The sequence below is a fragment of the Leishmania braziliensis genome, chromosome 36, assembly GCF_000002845.2.
Source record: "Leishmania braziliensis MHOM/BR/75/M2904 complete genome, chromosome 36".
NCBI classification, from domain to species: domain Eukaryota; phylum Euglenozoa; class Kinetoplastea; order Trypanosomatida; family Trypanosomatidae; genus Leishmania; species Leishmania braziliensis.
In genome coordinates this window covers 981,486-999,575 of record NC_009327.2, presented here as the reverse complement: position 1 = coordinate 999,575, position 18,090 = coordinate 981,486, and the positions used below count along the sequence as shown (strand labels likewise).

Sequence of the window (18,090 nt, the reverse complement as noted above, 5' to 3'; positions counted from 1 at the left end):
CCATTGGCATCCGACCGCGCACGCGCCCATGCCCGGAGACACGCGCGTGCACGCGGCGTAAGGGGTGGATGCACGGCGGGTGCGCCGCCCGTCATAGCACGTGCTGCATAGCACGTACCGATAGCTTCTGCCGCAGGATCACCCGCACACCGGCACAAGAGCCGGCGCGGAGATACAGGCGCCTTGCCCTTCGCTGAGGAGGTGCCGTACCGCGGCAGCCGGTGGCCCCGCTGGTCGACATGCGAGCAGCGGGTGTGTACGGCGGTGCCTCGTGTAGCTGTCTGGGGGTTGCCCCCGGCACCCGGCACTTGCTGCCTGCTTTGTGTGGGCGAGGGACTTTGGCTCAGGACCCGCGCCACACGCGAGATGCGTGCGACCGCGGCGCCCCAGTGGAGCAGTCGATCGTGTGCGCGGTGGTGCTCCGGCGCGCCCGCTTGGGTGCGGGTGCGGAGTGCATTGGGTGCGGCTGCGGGGCGACAGAGAAGGGTGAACAACGGGTTTGCTTGTGGGCCCCTCGGCGTCACCCGCCGCGGTGGTGGCGGTGGTGTGTGTGCGTGCATGTGCGCCTCAGAGGACGCTGCTGGTGTTGGTGCATGACGGCGCGGACGCCTGTGAGCGCGTTGATGCAGGCGCATGTGTGTGTGCTTGCGTGCCGGCAGGTGCGCCGGCGCGTGCCAGTGCGCGTGCGTGGACGGTGGGGCTGCCCGCGCCTTTCCGAGAACAGGTCGGCGCAGGGGGGGACGCCCCGGTGTGCGGTGCCAGTGGCGCTGTGGGCGGCTCGGCACCGTCCGTTGCTCTCTCCGTCGCGCGCGCGCGGGTGTGACGCCGCACGCAGGGGAAACTGAAGGCGCGCATTGGACCCCCACGAGGTCATCACTTCTCTCTTTCTCTCATCTTCACGCAACAACACACGCGGGACGCGCGTGTGGGGACAAGATGTCGGCGACGCGACGGGTGATTCTGGCAAAGAGGAGTGTGACGCGCAGGCTCTTGTGCTCATAACGGCGTACTGTCCTTCCCGTGGGGGTAACGGCATTCTCAAGAGTCTGAGAGTGCCATAGGATGCATGCCAATAAACAATATGCGCACGGTGGGCGTCATCCACGAGGAGAGCGGATGGTAGGGAGGAAAGAAGGAAGCAGAGAGACGTGCATTAGAGCACCCTGCCTCTCATCTCCGTAGGGTCTTGGGTGAACGACGTGGCTCTCTCTTTGGCTGTTCTTCAGCGCCCATTAAGGTAGCAATGTTCGGCGTTATGTCTCTGAAGTAGCCAACCATGCGGCAAAGAACGAAAAAGAGGGGGCTTCGGACATTGCAGACAGCAGCTGCGTGCCCACCTGCTCACAGAGAGGGAGACAGACAGAGGGGAGGGAGGAAGGGCTCAGTGATGGCGCTTCACTCGCACAGATATTATAAGAAAACAACCAAATCAACGACGACACAAGTGCCTTGTGGAGGCACGAGGAGGCAGTCAGGCTAAAAGGAAACGCCCACGCACATTATTCTTGGCATTACTGTCATCACGTACACGCTTACCTCCGAAGCATCACTCTCTTGGGTGACACACCGCCATCGTCGGCATTGACGCAGGTTGTCGCGATCGAAACTGCTGCGGGCGTGCGCACGCCTTCGTGTGGGGTGGAGGAAGAAGGAAGAGATCCTGGGTTCTGTCTTGGGACACATAAGCCACCGCAGAGTGGCTCATGAGCAAAGTCAGTGCCCACCGAGGATGCGGCCTCGAGAAGCGGTGGCAGTAGAGGGGAAGAGAGGGCAGCTTAGAATTGGCAAAGTAATGAAAAAAGGAGAGCCCCACAGAAACATGAATCTCAAGAATGCATCATTTTTTTTTTTTTTTGGGTGGGTGGGGGGGGGGCTGAGTTCCCATAATACCACCTCCCCACATGTCAAGGGCTGCCTGTGCACCCACGCTAGCGTTTCGAGTGTCAGGATCGCATAATGGATGGAAAGAAGGGGGAAGGAGCAAGACATCTACAATGGCCTGTGAGAGATCAGCTGCGTTGGCACGCAGGTGTGGGGGTTGTCCAAGTTGCCTCGCGGTGCTTCGGGATCGGGAAAAGCGCCGCCACACAGGCATTGCTGCGGCCCACGCTGGCCTGCAGAGCAGGCGCGCGTGCGCAGCCACGGCGCCACGCACGAGAGTGGCAGACACCAGCACACTGCGAGCACACAGGAACGCAGGCACACATGCACACGATCACCACGCGAAGCACAGACGACCTACACATGACACGGCACGGCACACGCAGAGCACCACACGTGGCGGAGCGGCTGCGGCAGCGCGCCCCACCGCGTCGTCATGACGGAATGGGTGTGTGAATGTGATAAGCCCTCTTCTGCGTGGCGTGGCGGCCGCAGTGGCGACCTGCCCGTCCGCCAGCTGCTCATTACTGTACGGTGTTATGCGGCGGGAGGGGAGACGTGTGCCCTCTCTCGCGTGTGTTGCCCAACGTTGCGTAGAAACCACCGAGTGGGGAGACTGGCGCAGCACGCCCGTGCACGTGGCACGGGCCCCGCCGCGGGACGCGGAGGTGCGCGCCCCATTCGCATCCGACCGCGCACGCGCCCATGCCCGGAGACACGCGCGTGCACGCGGCGTAAGGGGTGGATGCACGGCGGGTGCGCCGCCCGTCATAGCACGTGCTGCATAGCACGCACCGATAGCTTCTGCCGCAGGATCACCCGCACACCGGCACAAGAGCCGGCGCGGAGATACAGGCGCCTTGCCCTTCGCTGAGGAGGTGCCGTACCGCGGCAGCCGGTGGCCCCGCTGGTCGACATGCGAGCAGCGGGTGTGTACGGCGGTGCCTCGTGTAGCTGTCTGGGGGTTGCCCCCGGCACCCGGCACTTGCTGCCTGCTTTGTGTGGGCGAGGGACTTTGGCTCAGGACCCGCGCCACACGCGAGATGCGTGCGACCGCGGCGCCCCAGTGGAGCAGTCGATCGTGTGCGCGGTGGTGCTCCGGCGCGCCCGCTTGGGTGCGGGTGCGGAGTGCATTGGGTGCGGCTGCGGGGCGACAGAGAAGGGTGAACAACGGGTTTGCTTGTGGGCCCCTCGGCGTCACCCGCCGCGGTGGTGGCGGTGGTGTGTGTGCGTGCATGTGCGCCTCAGAGGACGCTGCTGGTGTTGGTGCATGACGGCGCGGACGCCTGTGAGCGCGTTGATGCAGGCGCATGTGTGTGTGCTTGCGTGCCGGCAGGTGCGCCGGCGCGTGCCAGTGCGCGTGCGTGGACGGTGGGGCTGCCCGCGCCTTTCCGAGAACAGGTCGGCGCAGGGGGGGGACGCCCCGGTGTGCGGTGCCAGTGGCGCTGTGGGCGGCTCGGCACCGTCCGTTGCTCTCTCCGTCGCGCGCGCGCGGGTGTGACGCCGCACGCAGGGGAAACTGAAGGCGCGCATTGGACCCCCACGAGGTCATCACTTCTCTCTTTCTCTCATCTTCACGCAACAACACACGCGGGACGCGCGTGTGGGGACAAGATGTCGGCGACGCGACGGGCTTGCATTGCTGAGGACAGCATTACAAGGTATGCTGAGGAGGGCGGGGTGGAGGAAAGGGTGCGGGAGGGGTTATAACGCAACCCCAAACCGCCGCATAAATGGTCAAGGCAGACAATGTTGGATGGGGAAGAGGCAGGAGAGAGTGGAGAGCCGGGGAAGAGTTCAGTGTCAAACTGGGATAGGGGGCAACAAGCGTTACTTCGAAGACAGCCTCCACAGTGAGGTGATCCGACGAGGTAGCTGTGAGAGCGATGCAACGAAGTGCGGGTTTAATGCACCTCCCAAGAATGGGATTACCACAATTGGTTGAGAGGTGGTGGAGCGATTCGGGCGGAGGAGTTACTGGTCGAGGCGGGGAGGACGCAATACGGTGATCGCTTTTCTCCAAGGCCCATCTTTTTTCGCTCGATGTTGCCCCCTGGTGGCTGCCGGCTTCGCGTGAGAAGGGATGGCGGATGACGGAGAGGAAGTGCAGGGCCAATCGTACGATGCGGCATTTGTCAAGTGTTCCTCTCGTCGACTGGACACATGCTACAGGGCATTGCTTCTAACTTCTTTTTAGTCTTCCAATGAGCCCCTTCTCTACCATAAAATATGGCTCCACCTTCACTCTGTGCCCGATGCCGCCACAGGACACTCACCGTGTGGTGCAAAGTAGTTGTGGATACGCATTACAGCCATGTGCCAACTCAGCACCCCCCCCTCGGCCTCATACTCTACACCCCCCGCTCCACAGGTTGCCTCGCAGCCGTACCTTTCATGCCGGTCACCACCTGGGGTATACGCCACAGGGTGGCGCAGGCTCCTCACTAGTAGCCAGCAAGGGCTGGGTGAGATACGCTCGAGTCGCACTGATATTCTGCCCATCCTATGGATGGCACAACTGTGTGCACCGTTGCAGGTCTCTCCAATGCAGCGCCACCCAGGACCTGGACTGCTAACGTCAATGGTGATGCATCGCTCTGACCGCCTTCACATTTTAGATCCCTGACCTTGTTACCACCCAAAGGTGGTTCGTCATTGGCGCAGGGATAGGGACTTCCTGATTTCTCCACACTGCGAGGGTGGGTGGGTGGGGGGTACTGAACCCTGGATGCTGCGCTGGGGTGCTCTTTCCCATCAGGGCGCCTGTAGGCCCTCAAGGGAGAAAGCAACAGCAGCTGCTAGCAGGTGGTGGTGCAGAGGGGGGAGGGGGACAGGAGCCGACAAAGCACAAGTACAAAACATGCGCTGCCCACACAAAGACGCCCAATGATGCAGAGGCCGGTGTGCCGGATAAAAGCCGTGACTACACCTATCGGCGAAGGAGACAGCGGCCACAGTAACAGGAAGGAGTGGAGGAGTAAGAAGAAGGCAACCTTGACACGGATATGATTCCCTTTTCTTCCGTTCGCTTCTGGCTATATGCCGTTGTGCTAGAGCTGCTCTTCTAGTGTCTTGACGAGCAGTGCGTCGTGGTGCAGGCGTGATTGGTGGTTCTGGCGCAGACTGTGGCGCTCTCCGGGGTATATCAGCATGCTGTACGGTTTGGAGTTGTCTATTAATGCCTTCACCACGTGGCAGCTGTTGCCAAAGTGCACGTTCTCGTCGAGAAGGCCGTGTGCAATGTAGAGACGGTTGCACTCATCGGGAAAGCCACAGGCGTAGTGACTGATGGTCGACGTCATGTACGCCTCGTTCCTCATTCGCGATGCGCCGCTGCCAGCGTCGCCGTCTTCGTAGAGGGTTCCCATGTAGCGCTCTGTGTAGCCCGTGTCATAGAGCTTCCAGTCGCCAACTGGCGCACCGGCGAAGCCTATCCGAAAGATATCGGCCGCCTGGCACATGGCGAGCAGGGTTGCATAGCCACCGTAGGACCAGCCAAAGATTGCCACACGCTTCGCGTCGACGCGAAAGCTGGCGGGAAGACCACTCTCGGACGCCGGTGCATTGCAAAGGTACTGCGTCACATCGACGTAGTCGTTTGTCTCGAAGCTGCCCAAGTTCCTCTTGCAGATGCTTAAGTCGCGCAGCCCATTGGCGTTACTCATTTGGTTGTCCACTACGGCAACGGAGACGCCGTGCTGCAGCAGCACCTGCACCGTGGCCTTGCAACGAGTCTCGTAGTCGTTCTCGAATACAAGCTGCGCATGTGGTCCGCCGTAGACAAACAGAGCAAGTGGCCCTGGTGCATCCGTTGGGGCGCTGGGCGAGATAAAAACCGCTGCACTCAGTGGTACCCCACGACGGCTCGTCACGGTCACAATTTTTGGAGTCACGACAGGCAGGCCTGCAAAGTTCTGGGTCAAATCCGCTGTTACTGCGGGATCGACTCCGGGCGCTGTGGCAATCCGCGACGGAGCGGTGACTTGCGTTCTCTTTTGCGGTGATGAGACGCAGCTCGCGTAGAGCTTCGCTGGTGTAGCTGCGGTGCTAGAGACATAGTAGAGATGATCACCCTTGACACAGTAGCTGTAGACGTGCTCGTCCAGCGGGGTGAGGCGCGTCAGTGCGTCGGCGTTGTGCGGCGCGTTTTCCAGCGACAGCGGCACGGAGTAGAGCGTGCGCTTCAGGCGCCCTTCAGCGTTGGCCAGAAAGTACACGCGGTCCTCAGACACATGCTGCAGACCTGGGCACACGTTCCACGCTCCCGCCGTCAGCGGTTTCCATGCCTCTGGATCGCAGGCGCCGGTGGGACGAGCGTAGAGGTGATAGTGCGCCGTCTCTGTCTCTGCTGCGTGGCGACAAAGCACGTCGTACGCCTTGCCGTAGTGTATTGGCGGCCCGGGCTGGCACTCCACCCACGCAAAGCCAATGTGCTGCTGCCACTCCACGTGCAGCTCCGGCATGACGGCATCACAAATAATTTTTTCCGTGGTTTTGCCGTCCTTGTCACTGTAGAGAGCCTGCAGGTCTTCCTCTTTGGAGATGACGGGTAGCGATGCGATCAGGCAGCTCATCACCGCGTAGTCCTCTTGCGCGCGACTCAGGACCGATACGTAGAGCGTGTCTGCATCTTTGAAGCCGAAGCGAAGAATATACTCCGTCCACGGTGCCACTTTATGAATTGCAGCGTCAGGGAGCAGGCGCATCTGCTTCGTGGCGGTGTCGTACACGACGAGTGTTGTGCGTGCGTTTGAGTCACCGACGCGGGGGTACGGCATCTCCTCTATCTCTGTCGCATAGGACAGCGACGCCGGTTCCACTGCTGGCACCTCAGAAGCCCCCAGGCTGCTGAGGAGGGCGACAGATCGCATGCGGGAGGAGTCGATGTAGGAGAAGACAACGTACCGGTCCGTCGCGTAGTGCCCCGTATACCGCAAGAACTCTTCCTGGATAATGTAATCCGCCACGCCGCTTTGGTGCAGGTCGTCGCCGATGTGCGTGATCTGCTCCACAGAGACGGTCAGTGGCACCCCCTCGCACTCGGGGTTCTCGTGCAGAGTCGCCTTGTACACATTGTTGTTGTTGACAAACGTCATGATGGTGTGGTCGCTCGGATGCAACTCATCAAAGGACTCGATAGGCTGCACAAAGAGGTTGGGCTTGTTGCCCATCGCCTTGAGGTGCGCCTTGTTGTCCTCCGACATGAAGTCGAACAGCTTCAGAGGGGCCTTGCCAGCACGTGGCCCGTTCTGGTAGTAGACATACATGTCGACGCCGCTTGTGTAGAAGATGGCGCCATCACTGTGGCGAACGTGAAAATTCTTGATGCCCGTCGTCTGGCTGCGCGTCCGCTCGCGAAGCATTTCCTCCTCTTTGGTGAGTTTCTTCTCTTTTGCGACTTCCTGCTCCTCCGAGGCGATGACACGGACAGCCTCGGCGGCTTCCACACCGACTGGCGCCGAGAACAGCTCCTGGTGCTTGCCCTGCGTCCAGTAGACACGATCACCGACAATGATGAGTTGCTGCGGTTTGCCCGCTACAGACGTGAAGGCTTCCGTGTACCGAGACAGCTCGTCCACATAGCTATTCAGCGGCGTCGGGGGCATGATGTGCGTGAGAAAGCGTATTGCAGTAGGTTCAGTGTATCTGCGAAGTCAAGCGGGAGCACAATAGGAGGAAATACCGATGCAATCTATGGATTCGTCTCTGAACGTTGAGGATCGTGAGATGTTTACGGCAGAGAGGCACGGGGAAGCGTAGCACGGCACGAGGAGCGGAGTGTATGTGGATGTATGAGGGAGGCGTGGAGATAGTGGGATGCCGGACAACGCAACACTGACAAGTGGATAGAAGTGCGGCTAGGCTACACATTTGCCACTTGTGCCAGCACGCGCGCTGTGCAGTGAGACGACAGGGCCTCATTGCTGCAGCAGGATTAGGTGAACGTGGGGCCCTGTCGTGTATGCAACTTAAGGGTTCTCGTTGATATGTTTGTTATACTGCGGCACGTCAAGTATGCGCCTGGGTGCTCCCCCTCTCGATCGATCACCCTCCCCGCCTCGCTGGCAAACAAGGATATGTTTCGCGCTACGAGTAGGCCTACATAAATGAATAAGTGCGTGTGTGCCCGAAAATATGTTTTTTGTTTCTCCTTCACTGGCCCCGTTGTGCTCCGATGCGGACCCAAGCATACACGCCGGCGAACCACACACCAGTTACGATACGAATATGTATTCCCCTTGCTCCCCTCGCTGGAGAAACTCCCTCTCGATGAGCTGCGTGACACAGCGCTTGAGCTGGCTGGGGGTGACCACCAACTGGCCCTTCAGTGCGAGCGCGACGTGCTCCACCAGCTCGCAATGCGAGAGAACGCGCTCTACCTTCATGATGCGCACAATACACACCTTTATTTTGTGTGTGCAGTCTACCGAGTAGGTCAGCGATGACAGATTGTCGACTGCGGCGTTCGGTGTAGCTTCTGCCTCGGCGGATGCGTTGAGGTGCACCTGCGGTGCCGGTTTCGGTGATAGCTTGGAAAAGGCAGTGGTGACGTCCTTTGGGCTCGCCAGGAATGCAGAGTCACGAGCGCTGCTGCTCTCAGAGTTGTCGTCTTCACCTTCGCCAGCGGCGTCTGCGCCCGTCATAGTCATCATCTGCGTCACCCACTGTTGCTGTGTTGCGGCGCGTACGTCAACGATGACCTTGCGCTGACGAACCTTGCGCGTGTCGTCACAAAGCAGATACGTTAGCTGCCGAGTACCGGCAGCCACGCTGCGCACGACGACATTAGCCTTGACAAGCTCGTGCAGGATATGGGCGAGCAGCGGCTTTGGTACCTGCACTGGAAACGCCCCGTGCAGCGCGCCGAAGGTGTACGGCTGCTCACTTGCGCGGTCCAGCAGCTGACATATGAGATACGTAAGCGGTGGTCCGAAGATCTGCACGGCCTGGGAGACGCTATGACCAGCACTTGCTGCTCCCTTGGAGAAGAGGTAGAAGACCAACTGGCCATCTCCCAGTGGCCAATACAGTCGCCGCCGCACCAACTGCCCGTCCGCCGGTACAGTGGTTGAGGCGCGGTCGTCGGCAGTGGTGCTTTGCCTTCCATCAGAAGCCCCCCAGTGCTCGCCGCCTGCACCGGGGCTGCCAATAGACGAGAGGTTACTGCCTCTGTACGACGAGCTTGACGGCGCGTACGCATTGCGGTACTGCTGCAGCGTGCTCAGCGTCAGCAGCCCACCATAGGCCTCCCTGTAGTCCTCTGATTCGTTATCGGAATCATGATAGCCAAAGTCACCAGCCTGACGACCTGTGCGACGCACCGCATTGCCCAGAGCTGAGGAGAAGCCTCGCACGACCGCGGCTGCCGTCACAGTGCGCAGCTGCGTCCCTGCAGTGAGGGATCCGGAGTTCTGGCCTCCGTTGCCGCATCGAGAATGATCTCCCTCGAGGTCACTACTCAGACTGCCCCACATGCTCTTCGCGCTTCCACCATCACTGAGAGACGGAGGCCGCAGATGACTGTTGTCTTCGCCTTCCCTCAGTCTGACTAGTTGTCCGTAGCCACGAAATGGTTCAGAGTGCCCGTCGTACTTCCACTCGACGCTCAGTACCGAGTCGACAACGCGCTCGTCTAGGAGCTGATGCCGCTCCCACAGCTGACGCAGCCGCCGGGAAGTCAGCAGCACGGCTGTGTGCGGCTGCCACCAGGCTCGACAAAGGACGCGAACGTGGTGGATAAGGCCCAAGGTGCAATGGAGTGAGGGATGAACGGCGTCCAGCGTCTCTGAGTCTCGCCTTGCTGCGCGCTGTGCATATTCTTCGGTCACACCTCCGCTACTCGCGCTTCTATACTCGTCGCCGTCACCCTTCCTGTTCCCTCCGCTTAGAGTTTCGTGTGCAACATTCAGCTTCCACCCCTTCGCAAGGCCTGCGCGTGCGCCAGAGGGAGGCGGCGGTTTTATCGTAATGCGGGGATCGGAGATGGCCAGCTGCAGGTCCCTCAGCAGTGTAAGGCACGGCGCTGCCACTGCCGCGCCAAGACGGTAGGCCATACGGTCCACTACTTGCAGCTCCACCACAAGCTCGGACTTCGATCGGCACATCATAATCTGGGGTGCGAGGTAGCCCTTTAGCAGCATCACAAACATGTCCTTAGAGTTGAGCAGTGAGGCCATATTTAGAATGGTGTCCACCGCATCCAGCTGGGCTGCGGGCGGCTGCTGGGTCGCACCCTGCTGTACAAGGCCACACAGCGCCTGCGCCAGTGTCAACGAGGCACGTTTTTCTAGGGAGGTGAGAAAGCATTGGAAGCCCTTTCGGACGGCGGCAATGGTCAGCAAGGCCGGTGACTTTGGCGCGGAAAGTGTTGTGGACACCACACTGTCAAACTCACCGTTGCACTGTTCGAGAAGGGCGGCGCCGAGCTCCTGCCCGGTGGCGGTGAGGCCTGTCTCCATCAGCGGGGGTCGACTACCACCATCCCCGCTACCGTTATTACCCTCGGTGTGGTCATCGCGACTATCGCTCGTAGCGCCGTCGCGGCCATGCAGTGCAGCGTACGTCATCTCCAAAAGGAAAGTCATACGAGCAAGAACGGGGTGTGGAAATGGTCTTACAATGTCAACGGGGGTGGCAGCGGCAGCGTTGGTGCAGCTCGCAATCCCTCCCATAGTCGTCACGTGAGCTGCCCTCTCTCTCTTCTTTTTCTGCGAGGCCAATGCTGCGCGCTGATCTGCCGCCGCCGCTGCCGCTGCGGTTTCGCACTCCGCCAGGTAGTCAGTAAGGTAGGCTTGGACGTTGGCGCTAAAGCACGTGAAGAGCTGCTGCTGTACAGCTGCTGCTGCTTTGTCTAGGATCACGAAGCGGCTACGGCGCGGCATCAGGTAGAGAAGACACGGGAACCCTTCATCTGGTAAGGTGGCGACCTGGTGTAGCTCTGCGGAGCGAGAGAAGCGCTTCATGGGGAAACCGGCAGCTGTGGTAAGATCTTGACCACCACCGCGTTGCCTCTCCCCTGTTGCGGCCGCACTGGTGTCGTGGTGTAGTTGACTTATGGTGCTGCCATCATTTCCAGTCCCCATAGCAGCGGCAAGCAAAGAGCCATCTTCCCCCGCCGATGTCGTCTCCCCTGTGTAGAGGCTCTCAACTACTTCGCCGCCATCCTCGCTGCTCGCGACTGGGGCCCCACTTCTACTTGCCGTTATCCCTCTCTGTGGGAGCTTTACGTCACCGAGGCGCGCGCGACGTTGTTGTTGTTGGTGCAGGACACGTTTTAGATCCAGACCTCTGCCACGGCGTCGAGTTAAAGCTCGACCCGTCTCCTCGACACCGCCATGGCGGTGCATGCCATTGTCGCTGCTGCCGTCCCTGCAACCGTTCGCAACGGTCGGCGACCTCGGTGGCCAGGCGACACTGGTCGTGTGCGACACAGCATCCTCCAGTTCGGTAGAAGCGACGGAGTGACGGTCGTGCGTGTCGGGCTTGTCGGCATGACTATCATCGCCGGCACTAACGGCGGCAGCGATGAGGGAGGACGTGACAGGCGCCGATGACGTGCCCGTGTTGTCAAGGCCGCCGCTCCAGTGGTCATTCTCCCCCATCTCCTTGTCTGACCATCCCTCTGTCGCACGTTGCTGCTGCTGATATTTAGCGGGCTGCATAACGTGCCCGTACTCGCTCTCGGCTAGTGCCATAGAGTTCTTTGGTCGATTGGAACGCTCTTCCTTGACATGCCTCAGTGCCTCCATGCGCTGCTGTGCATCGCTGCACATGGCGACCCAAAGCGGCACACCCCACTTCTGAGCAAAGTCGGCGACGGCAGTGTTCATCGGGGTGAAGGGAACCGACTCATTGCAGCCGCTCACCGGTGACGCCGCTGCTTGGTTCGGTTGCTGATTGGACGATAGAGCGGTGGTCTTGTTAGGCGCTTTGCCATCCGAAGGCAGGATAATTCCGCAGAATCCGCAGAGGAAAGCGTTCAGGCTCTCCAGCATGCGCGTCCGCCCCCATGGGGTCAGGGCGTCTAGAAAGTGCGTCGTACCGGCATTCAGGAAGAGCAACTTAGCACGAAGACGCACGTACGCTTGCAGAGTTTCGCGAAGTACCCGATTCGCATCTGCGAGGGTGCGCGTTGTGGTGATGGTCGTGACGGAGGGATCACAGGGCGAGGGGCCGTGGGCAAACGCCGCTGGCTGCGGCGTGGCATCGTCGAAAAGGTTCATGGCAAGCTGCGAACCATAGAAGAAGGCAACACGCTTGCTACTCTCGACAAGCCAGCGCTGGAGTGCGTGCACACGACAGTCTTCTATCATGAGAAGAAGCTTAAAGATACTGCGAATAACGTACTCCTCGTGCTGCACTCGTTTTCCTTCCCGAGATGTTGTGGCAGATGCGCCTGCCCTCTGAGCTGGTGCAGGCGCATCGCCGTTGTCGTGGCCAAAAGACGCGGCTGTGTAGGCGAGTAGTGGCGAGGGCGGCGATGACCAGACGACGAGATCGTCGTCCTCATGGTCTTCGTCATGTTCATCGCTGTGCCAATTGGGCACACCAGCGGGCGGTTGAGCTGCTGTTAATGCTGATGACGCTTCCTTTGCTGTATCTGCCTCACCCATTGCGGTGTTATCTTGCGGCAGCGCGCAATGAGGCAGCTGCGAGGAGCAGCCCGAGCCACTGGCAGGTATCGTGCTCTGGTGTCGCAGGCGAGCACGGTGGACGCGTGGTAGCAAGAGAGAGAGAATGGCTTCACGAGTCACTTCGTAGATCTTCGAAAGGTTCTCGTTTGCAATGCTTCGCATAAGATGGCCGAGAAGGTTAGCAGTGCTGAGGGAGGAGGAGGGCAGACGCGACGATACACGAGCTTGCTTGTAGACATGTTGTGTGACTTTGTCATCGGCAGACGGGGCTGCAGGAGTGCTGGTGCTGCTATTTCTGCTGTCTACCTCAGTGGCACTCGCCGCATCTCCAGGGCTGATGCTGAAAGATGACCCACGCGAAATTCCCCCTCGGCGACGCAGCAAAAGCGACGCCGGCAGCGGTGCGTTTGTTTCAGCGCGTTGCGCCTGCCCATCAGGAAGGCCGCTGCGGTAGCCGCCCTCCTGCGATCGCTGCTCCTCTGCGTCCTCGAGCAGCACGTCGTAGCGGAGAAAGAAGAGAGACAGCAGTGATTTGAAGCGGTGGTAGTGCTGTGCTACAATGACCCAGGTGTGCGCGTACTGTAATGTCGTTGGGGCTGCAGTGCCGCGAGCACTTTGCATGTCGCATGTTTGTGCAGATTTTGAACGGGAGCCAGCCGTTGGTGTAGAACACCACAGTGCGAAGATGCGCTGCACGGCGTTGCTCCACACCTCGGGCAGGTTTGGAGCGCGGTGGAGAGACGCGTCGTGTAGGCTGTCCGGTTTGCAACATGACGTGTCTGTCATCTCCCCCAGCACACTAGGGTCCCAAAACTCTAACGGCTGGAGCAGAGCACATGGGAACGATGTGCGCTGAAGCGGAGTGGACGCCGAAGGCGCTGGCTTAGCTGTGTCGTCGTTTTTATCGCCGTTCTTTGAGCCACCGCCTCGTGTTGTGCACGGTGATGACGACTCGTGGTACTGTCGCATTCCTATTGGGAGTCGAATAAAATTATCGGACATGCTTGCCATCTGATTTGCCCACGCGACGATGGTCACCCACAGGAGATGCTGTATAATATAGAAGGAGTTGTAACACGGATCCTCCGCAATGTGGCGCGTGCGTGAGAGGAGGCTGTACACGCGTGCGTACGTGGTGGTGCTGAAAGGTAGAGGGGAGGTGGACGAGGGGTCTTCCCCGACGCAATCGCTGTCATCTGAGCAGCTGTAGCTGCTCCCCGGGAACGGATAGCGCTTGTGCGACTCCAGGGAGGCCCTATACAACTCCTCGTTCACTACCTCCCATTCTTTGATCAAGTCATGTAGGGACACCGTCATGCCACCGGGAGGGGGTAAGAGTGAGAGTGACGTGCACGTGTGTGTTGGTGCTTCTGCAGTAGTATAATGTTCCAAAGCATCAACTCTAAAAAGAAACGAGGAGACATACGAACACCGCCTCTCCTCCCCTCTCCCACACACACACACGCCGAATGTCGCTTAAAGGGAAGCCCAAGAGAGAAAAGCAGCAGGAAAAAAAAGCACACAAACGCACAAGAGAGGAACAACGACAACAGCGTGAGGACAGAGCCAAACCCCAAGAAGAGCTGCTTTGATGACTATTCTAGAACGAGCGCAGGACATGTACTAGGGCCAGCGAACGTGGGGGTCACTGGGGAGGATGAGAGGTTGAGTGGAAGAAAGGAACACCTGTGGAGTGAGAACAGAACGGAAGGAGGTCCACGATAGCTCACTCAGACAGCGAGGCTCTTCAGCAACGCGTTCCACACGGCACCAACACGCGGAAAATTGCAGAGCAGCAAGGCAGAGAGCGAGTGGAAGAGAACGAAACGGAGAAAAAGTCTTGCGGATGCATGCGATTGTCAAGGAGACGAATTGAACGAGGGAACAACGGGGGGGGCTTATGAGCGATCAAACACTGAGGGGATGTTAACGCCTGCTCCGGCTGATGGTGACGGTGGAAGTGCGAACTTTCGGAATCACAGTAGTGAACGACTAGGATGAGGAGGGGGAAGAATGCTTGCTGAAAGCCAGACTAGCACTCAAGAAGTGATCAGGTGTTGTCTTCCTTATCTTTCTCGACTGTCACTGCACGTGCGCAGGGTTTGAAGAGATCAGCGAGGTGTGAGGAGGGAAAGAAGGCGGCGAAGACCGAGAGGCAAATACGCGAGCGACATCCAAGCAAAGTGCCCACACACACACCGACGCAGATGCAGTCGCCGATGTAGGTGATATGGGCGGAGGGGGTGGGGAAAAACAGGAGGATAAAGGAAGACAAAAGGAGGATGGGAGAGCTTCAAAAGAAAGGGTACAACGGCAGTGTGCACGCGCAGAGTAGCGAGAGCGTAACTGAAGCTCGCGTAGTGGGAGCGACCGTGACGCTTCGGAAGATCCTCCGAAAAGCTGGCGAGGGGAGGGGGAAACCCACACTCATAAGCATCTACACATGCCCAGACTCCGCTTTGCACAACACGCGTGTGTCTCTCCCATGCGTCAAGGTGCCAGAAAGCAAGAGAGGGAAAGTGTTCCAGCTCCATGACAGTTTTGCATTTTTTGCGTCAGATTCGTTATGAGGGGCGCTTCATACCCACTGCAGCTGAAAGAATCATGCACAGAAACACACAGACACCTCCACAACAACACGGATGTGAGATTCGGCGACGCAGTTGATGATGCTGACCCTCGAGCGCAGACACACGTACGACCACAGCCGCAAAGGTGGTCCAGAAAAGAATACATATCATGTTGAAGGCATATCTTCGACCCTGAGCGCCGAAGACTAGCTCTTGTACGCTCTTCCCTCCCTACCTCCTTTCCTTCCTAAGCCAGCAAGCGAGAGCACGCCAGTGCCGGCGGAAATTTTTTCTGTTCTTTCGCTTGTCCTCTTTACCTATCTTGTACGCACTTCTCTCGGGACACAAGGGTGCGGCGGGATCTGGGTTCGATCGAGTTTTCCTTGTCCAGTGGAAGCGAGATCTCTCCTCTACCTGTCAGTGTCACTTGTAGTTTCCATTTTCTGAGAAGGGCTACCAGTGACCTTACGGTTCCGCTTCTCCCTCTCGTCATGTCTACTGACCGTGTCTTCAGAGTGTGTCTCCCCACCCGACCCGACTTCTTTCGCATCTCTGCCTCGTGAGACAGGAAGCTGGAAGCACGGGTGGCACCAAACTCTCCGCAGTGCACAAACGCAGCATGTACGTGCATCCATTTTCTTGTATAAGAGACGCACTTTATTCCAGCCGGCATGGCCTCGGTGTAAGCAGCCCGACTTCCCCCCTCCCCTCCCCCCACACACACACCGACCCAGAAGTTGTATCGATTGAGCTGAATATGCGGATTCACACGTGGCCTTGGTGTAACTCTTTCTCGCACCTTGTCGAAGGAGCGGAAGTATGCACGTGTGTATGCGCCTGTATGTGTGTGTGGGTGTGTTCGTCTTGGACATCTTCATTTAAAAGAGAGTCCTCTCGTCCCTGCGTGCACCTCGTCTTGTTTGCACGCGCTGTGCTGCGCTCTTTTCTCTTTTTTTTTTCGCCATTGTGCGGTCGTTTTATGCGTGCCTTCACTGGAGCGTAGTGAGAAGCGGGGCTGTAGAGAGAAGGCGGTGGGAGAGACAGCGAGACACAACCCCAGACAGACGACCGGGAGCACTCGCAGCTGGCAGAGGATGCGCCTGTATACCCTTCTTCCCAACGAAGCGACTGACATCACAGGAGTGGTGAAAGCGACTTTTTCTCCGTCAGCTCCAGTTCTATCATGCCTTCTACTCCAGCAGCACTCGTGACCACCGGCACGGGCGCGAACGCATCATTTTCGCCATGCTCTTCATCTTGCTGCACGGAGCACAGAAGGAAACGCTACTCGCTGTAGAAGAGGGTCTTGATAGTGGTGGCAGTACTGTCAGTATCGAAATCGGTGGATCCCTTGTCGATCGGCACGTGTTAGGCACGGCGGCGTACCTAACCCTGTAACGCCTTGCGGTCAAAACATGGGTAGCGCCCCGGGTTCTCGCGATACGGTTAGCCCAGCAACTTGCTGCCCATCTTGGTGCTCGGCCATGCAGCGATGCTGCTGTCACCGTGCTCGCCAAGCATCACGGCAGGCTGCATGGGTGCCAGCGACACGTTGTTCTTCAGCTCGCAGGCCAACCGAGTTGAGGCAGGTACCGGTGAAGATAAAGCGCTTCGGCGCTATTGACACGACCCTGCTAAGCGTAAGCTACCACCACGTCCGCCGGGTTCGAGATGCAGATGAGCACACTCGTAAAGGTTTACAAGATGCGCTCCATGAATTTTGTCACAACGCCAGCCACTACTTCTATCGTGCGTGATAACGTGTCGAGGCGCGTCTCGCTCGGCTGCGGCAGCGGCGCAGCGCACAGTACGATTGCATTGCGACTAGCGAGATCGGTGACACTGCATGTAACAAGAACGATGAGGTGGGGTATGTAGATGACGGCATCCTGGATACCGATGGCCTGCGCTCTCAGCGATGTCCTGAATCACATCCTCCGAGTGCATCCCACCTGCAATCCCCTGAATGGTGAAGGAGTATCCGACATGGGAGCCGACGTGGCCGTTATCGATGATGTCAACACAGCGCAACTGTACAATGGAGACTTAGTGAGGGCGAAGTGAGTCGGCGCTAGCGATAGGTGAAGGAAAACGTGCGACGGTGTTCGGGTGAGTGCGTGTGAAGATGAAGAATGAGGAGGGGAGAGCTCAGTAGATACAAAAAACAAGGAGCCCCCCCCCCCCCCCCCCACACCCACACCCACACTCACACGCAACGAACACCATTATGAGAGGTAGGGTCGCATGGTGTCTGGGGTAAGCATACGTGATGAAAATGAAAAGGAAAGCGCACAAGGAGATGAGGGTGGCAAAGGGTAGAGAGAAAGCGGCTCTGACGCAGAATATTGCTGGGAGACGACCGAAACATAAAAAAACCACTCGTCGCATCTCAGCACAGGTGGGCGTCGTCGCTGGCTGTAAAACTGTACCATCATGATGCCTTCACCTTTAGCAGAGGAGATGGGTACACGAGCATAGGCGGCTGCATGCGGGCAGAGCGAGAAGAGCAATCCGGCTTCCTGCTGCTGGAGTACTTCCTGGCCCTGGTGCTGCCCGCAATCTACGTGAAGGGGCTGCCCCTCCCCTCCGAGAACGGGTACCGCCTGACATACAAATGTAACGCCATCAGTGCGTGGTACTGCATACTTGTGATCGTCGGTTTTCTACACTACTACGGGGTATACCCGCTGAACGAGCTGCGCCGCAACTACGGTCACTACCTCACCGTGGCCACTATCACCGCTGATGTGATCTCCGTGTGGGTTTATGTCGCCGGCTACAAGCGCCGCATCCGCATGACGGGCAACTTCATATACGACTTCTTCATGGGCAGCGCTCTGAACCTCCGCTTGCCAGGGAACATTGACGTGAAGATGTTTGCTGAATGCCGCAACTCGTGGGTGCTGCTCATGCTGCTCACTCTCAGCTGCGCCGCGGAGCAGTACAACGAGCTCGGGTATCTCACCGGCAACATGATCTTCATGATCATGGCCCACCTGCTCTAC

At 58.8% G+C, this 18,090-nt stretch overlaps 2 protein-coding genes across 2 annotated transcripts; both read right to left on the bottom strand.

The window, feature by feature from the left end:
* Positions 1-4,931: 4,931 nt before the first annotated feature.
* LBRM_35_2630 (putative dipeptidyl-peptidase 8-like serine peptidase) lies at positions 4,932-7,487 on the bottom strand (the record flags this gene model as incomplete). Its single annotated transcript, XM_001568833.1, has 1 exon — positions 4,932-7,487. One exon carries the CDS (start codon positions 7,485-7,487, stop codon positions 4,932-4,934), a length of 2,556 nt encoding a protein of 851 aa, XP_001568883.1.
* Positions 7,488-8,096: 609 nt separating this feature from the next.
* On the bottom strand, positions 8,097-13,832 carry LBRM_35_2620 (conserved hypothetical protein; the record flags this gene model as incomplete). Its single annotated transcript, XM_001568832.2, has 1 exon — positions 8,097-13,832. The coding sequence occupies one exon, from the start codon at positions 13,830-13,832 to the stop codon at positions 8,097-8,099; it is 5,736 nt and encodes a 1,911-aa protein (XP_001568882.2).
* Between the last annotated feature and the right edge of the window lie 4,258 nt (positions 13,833-18,090).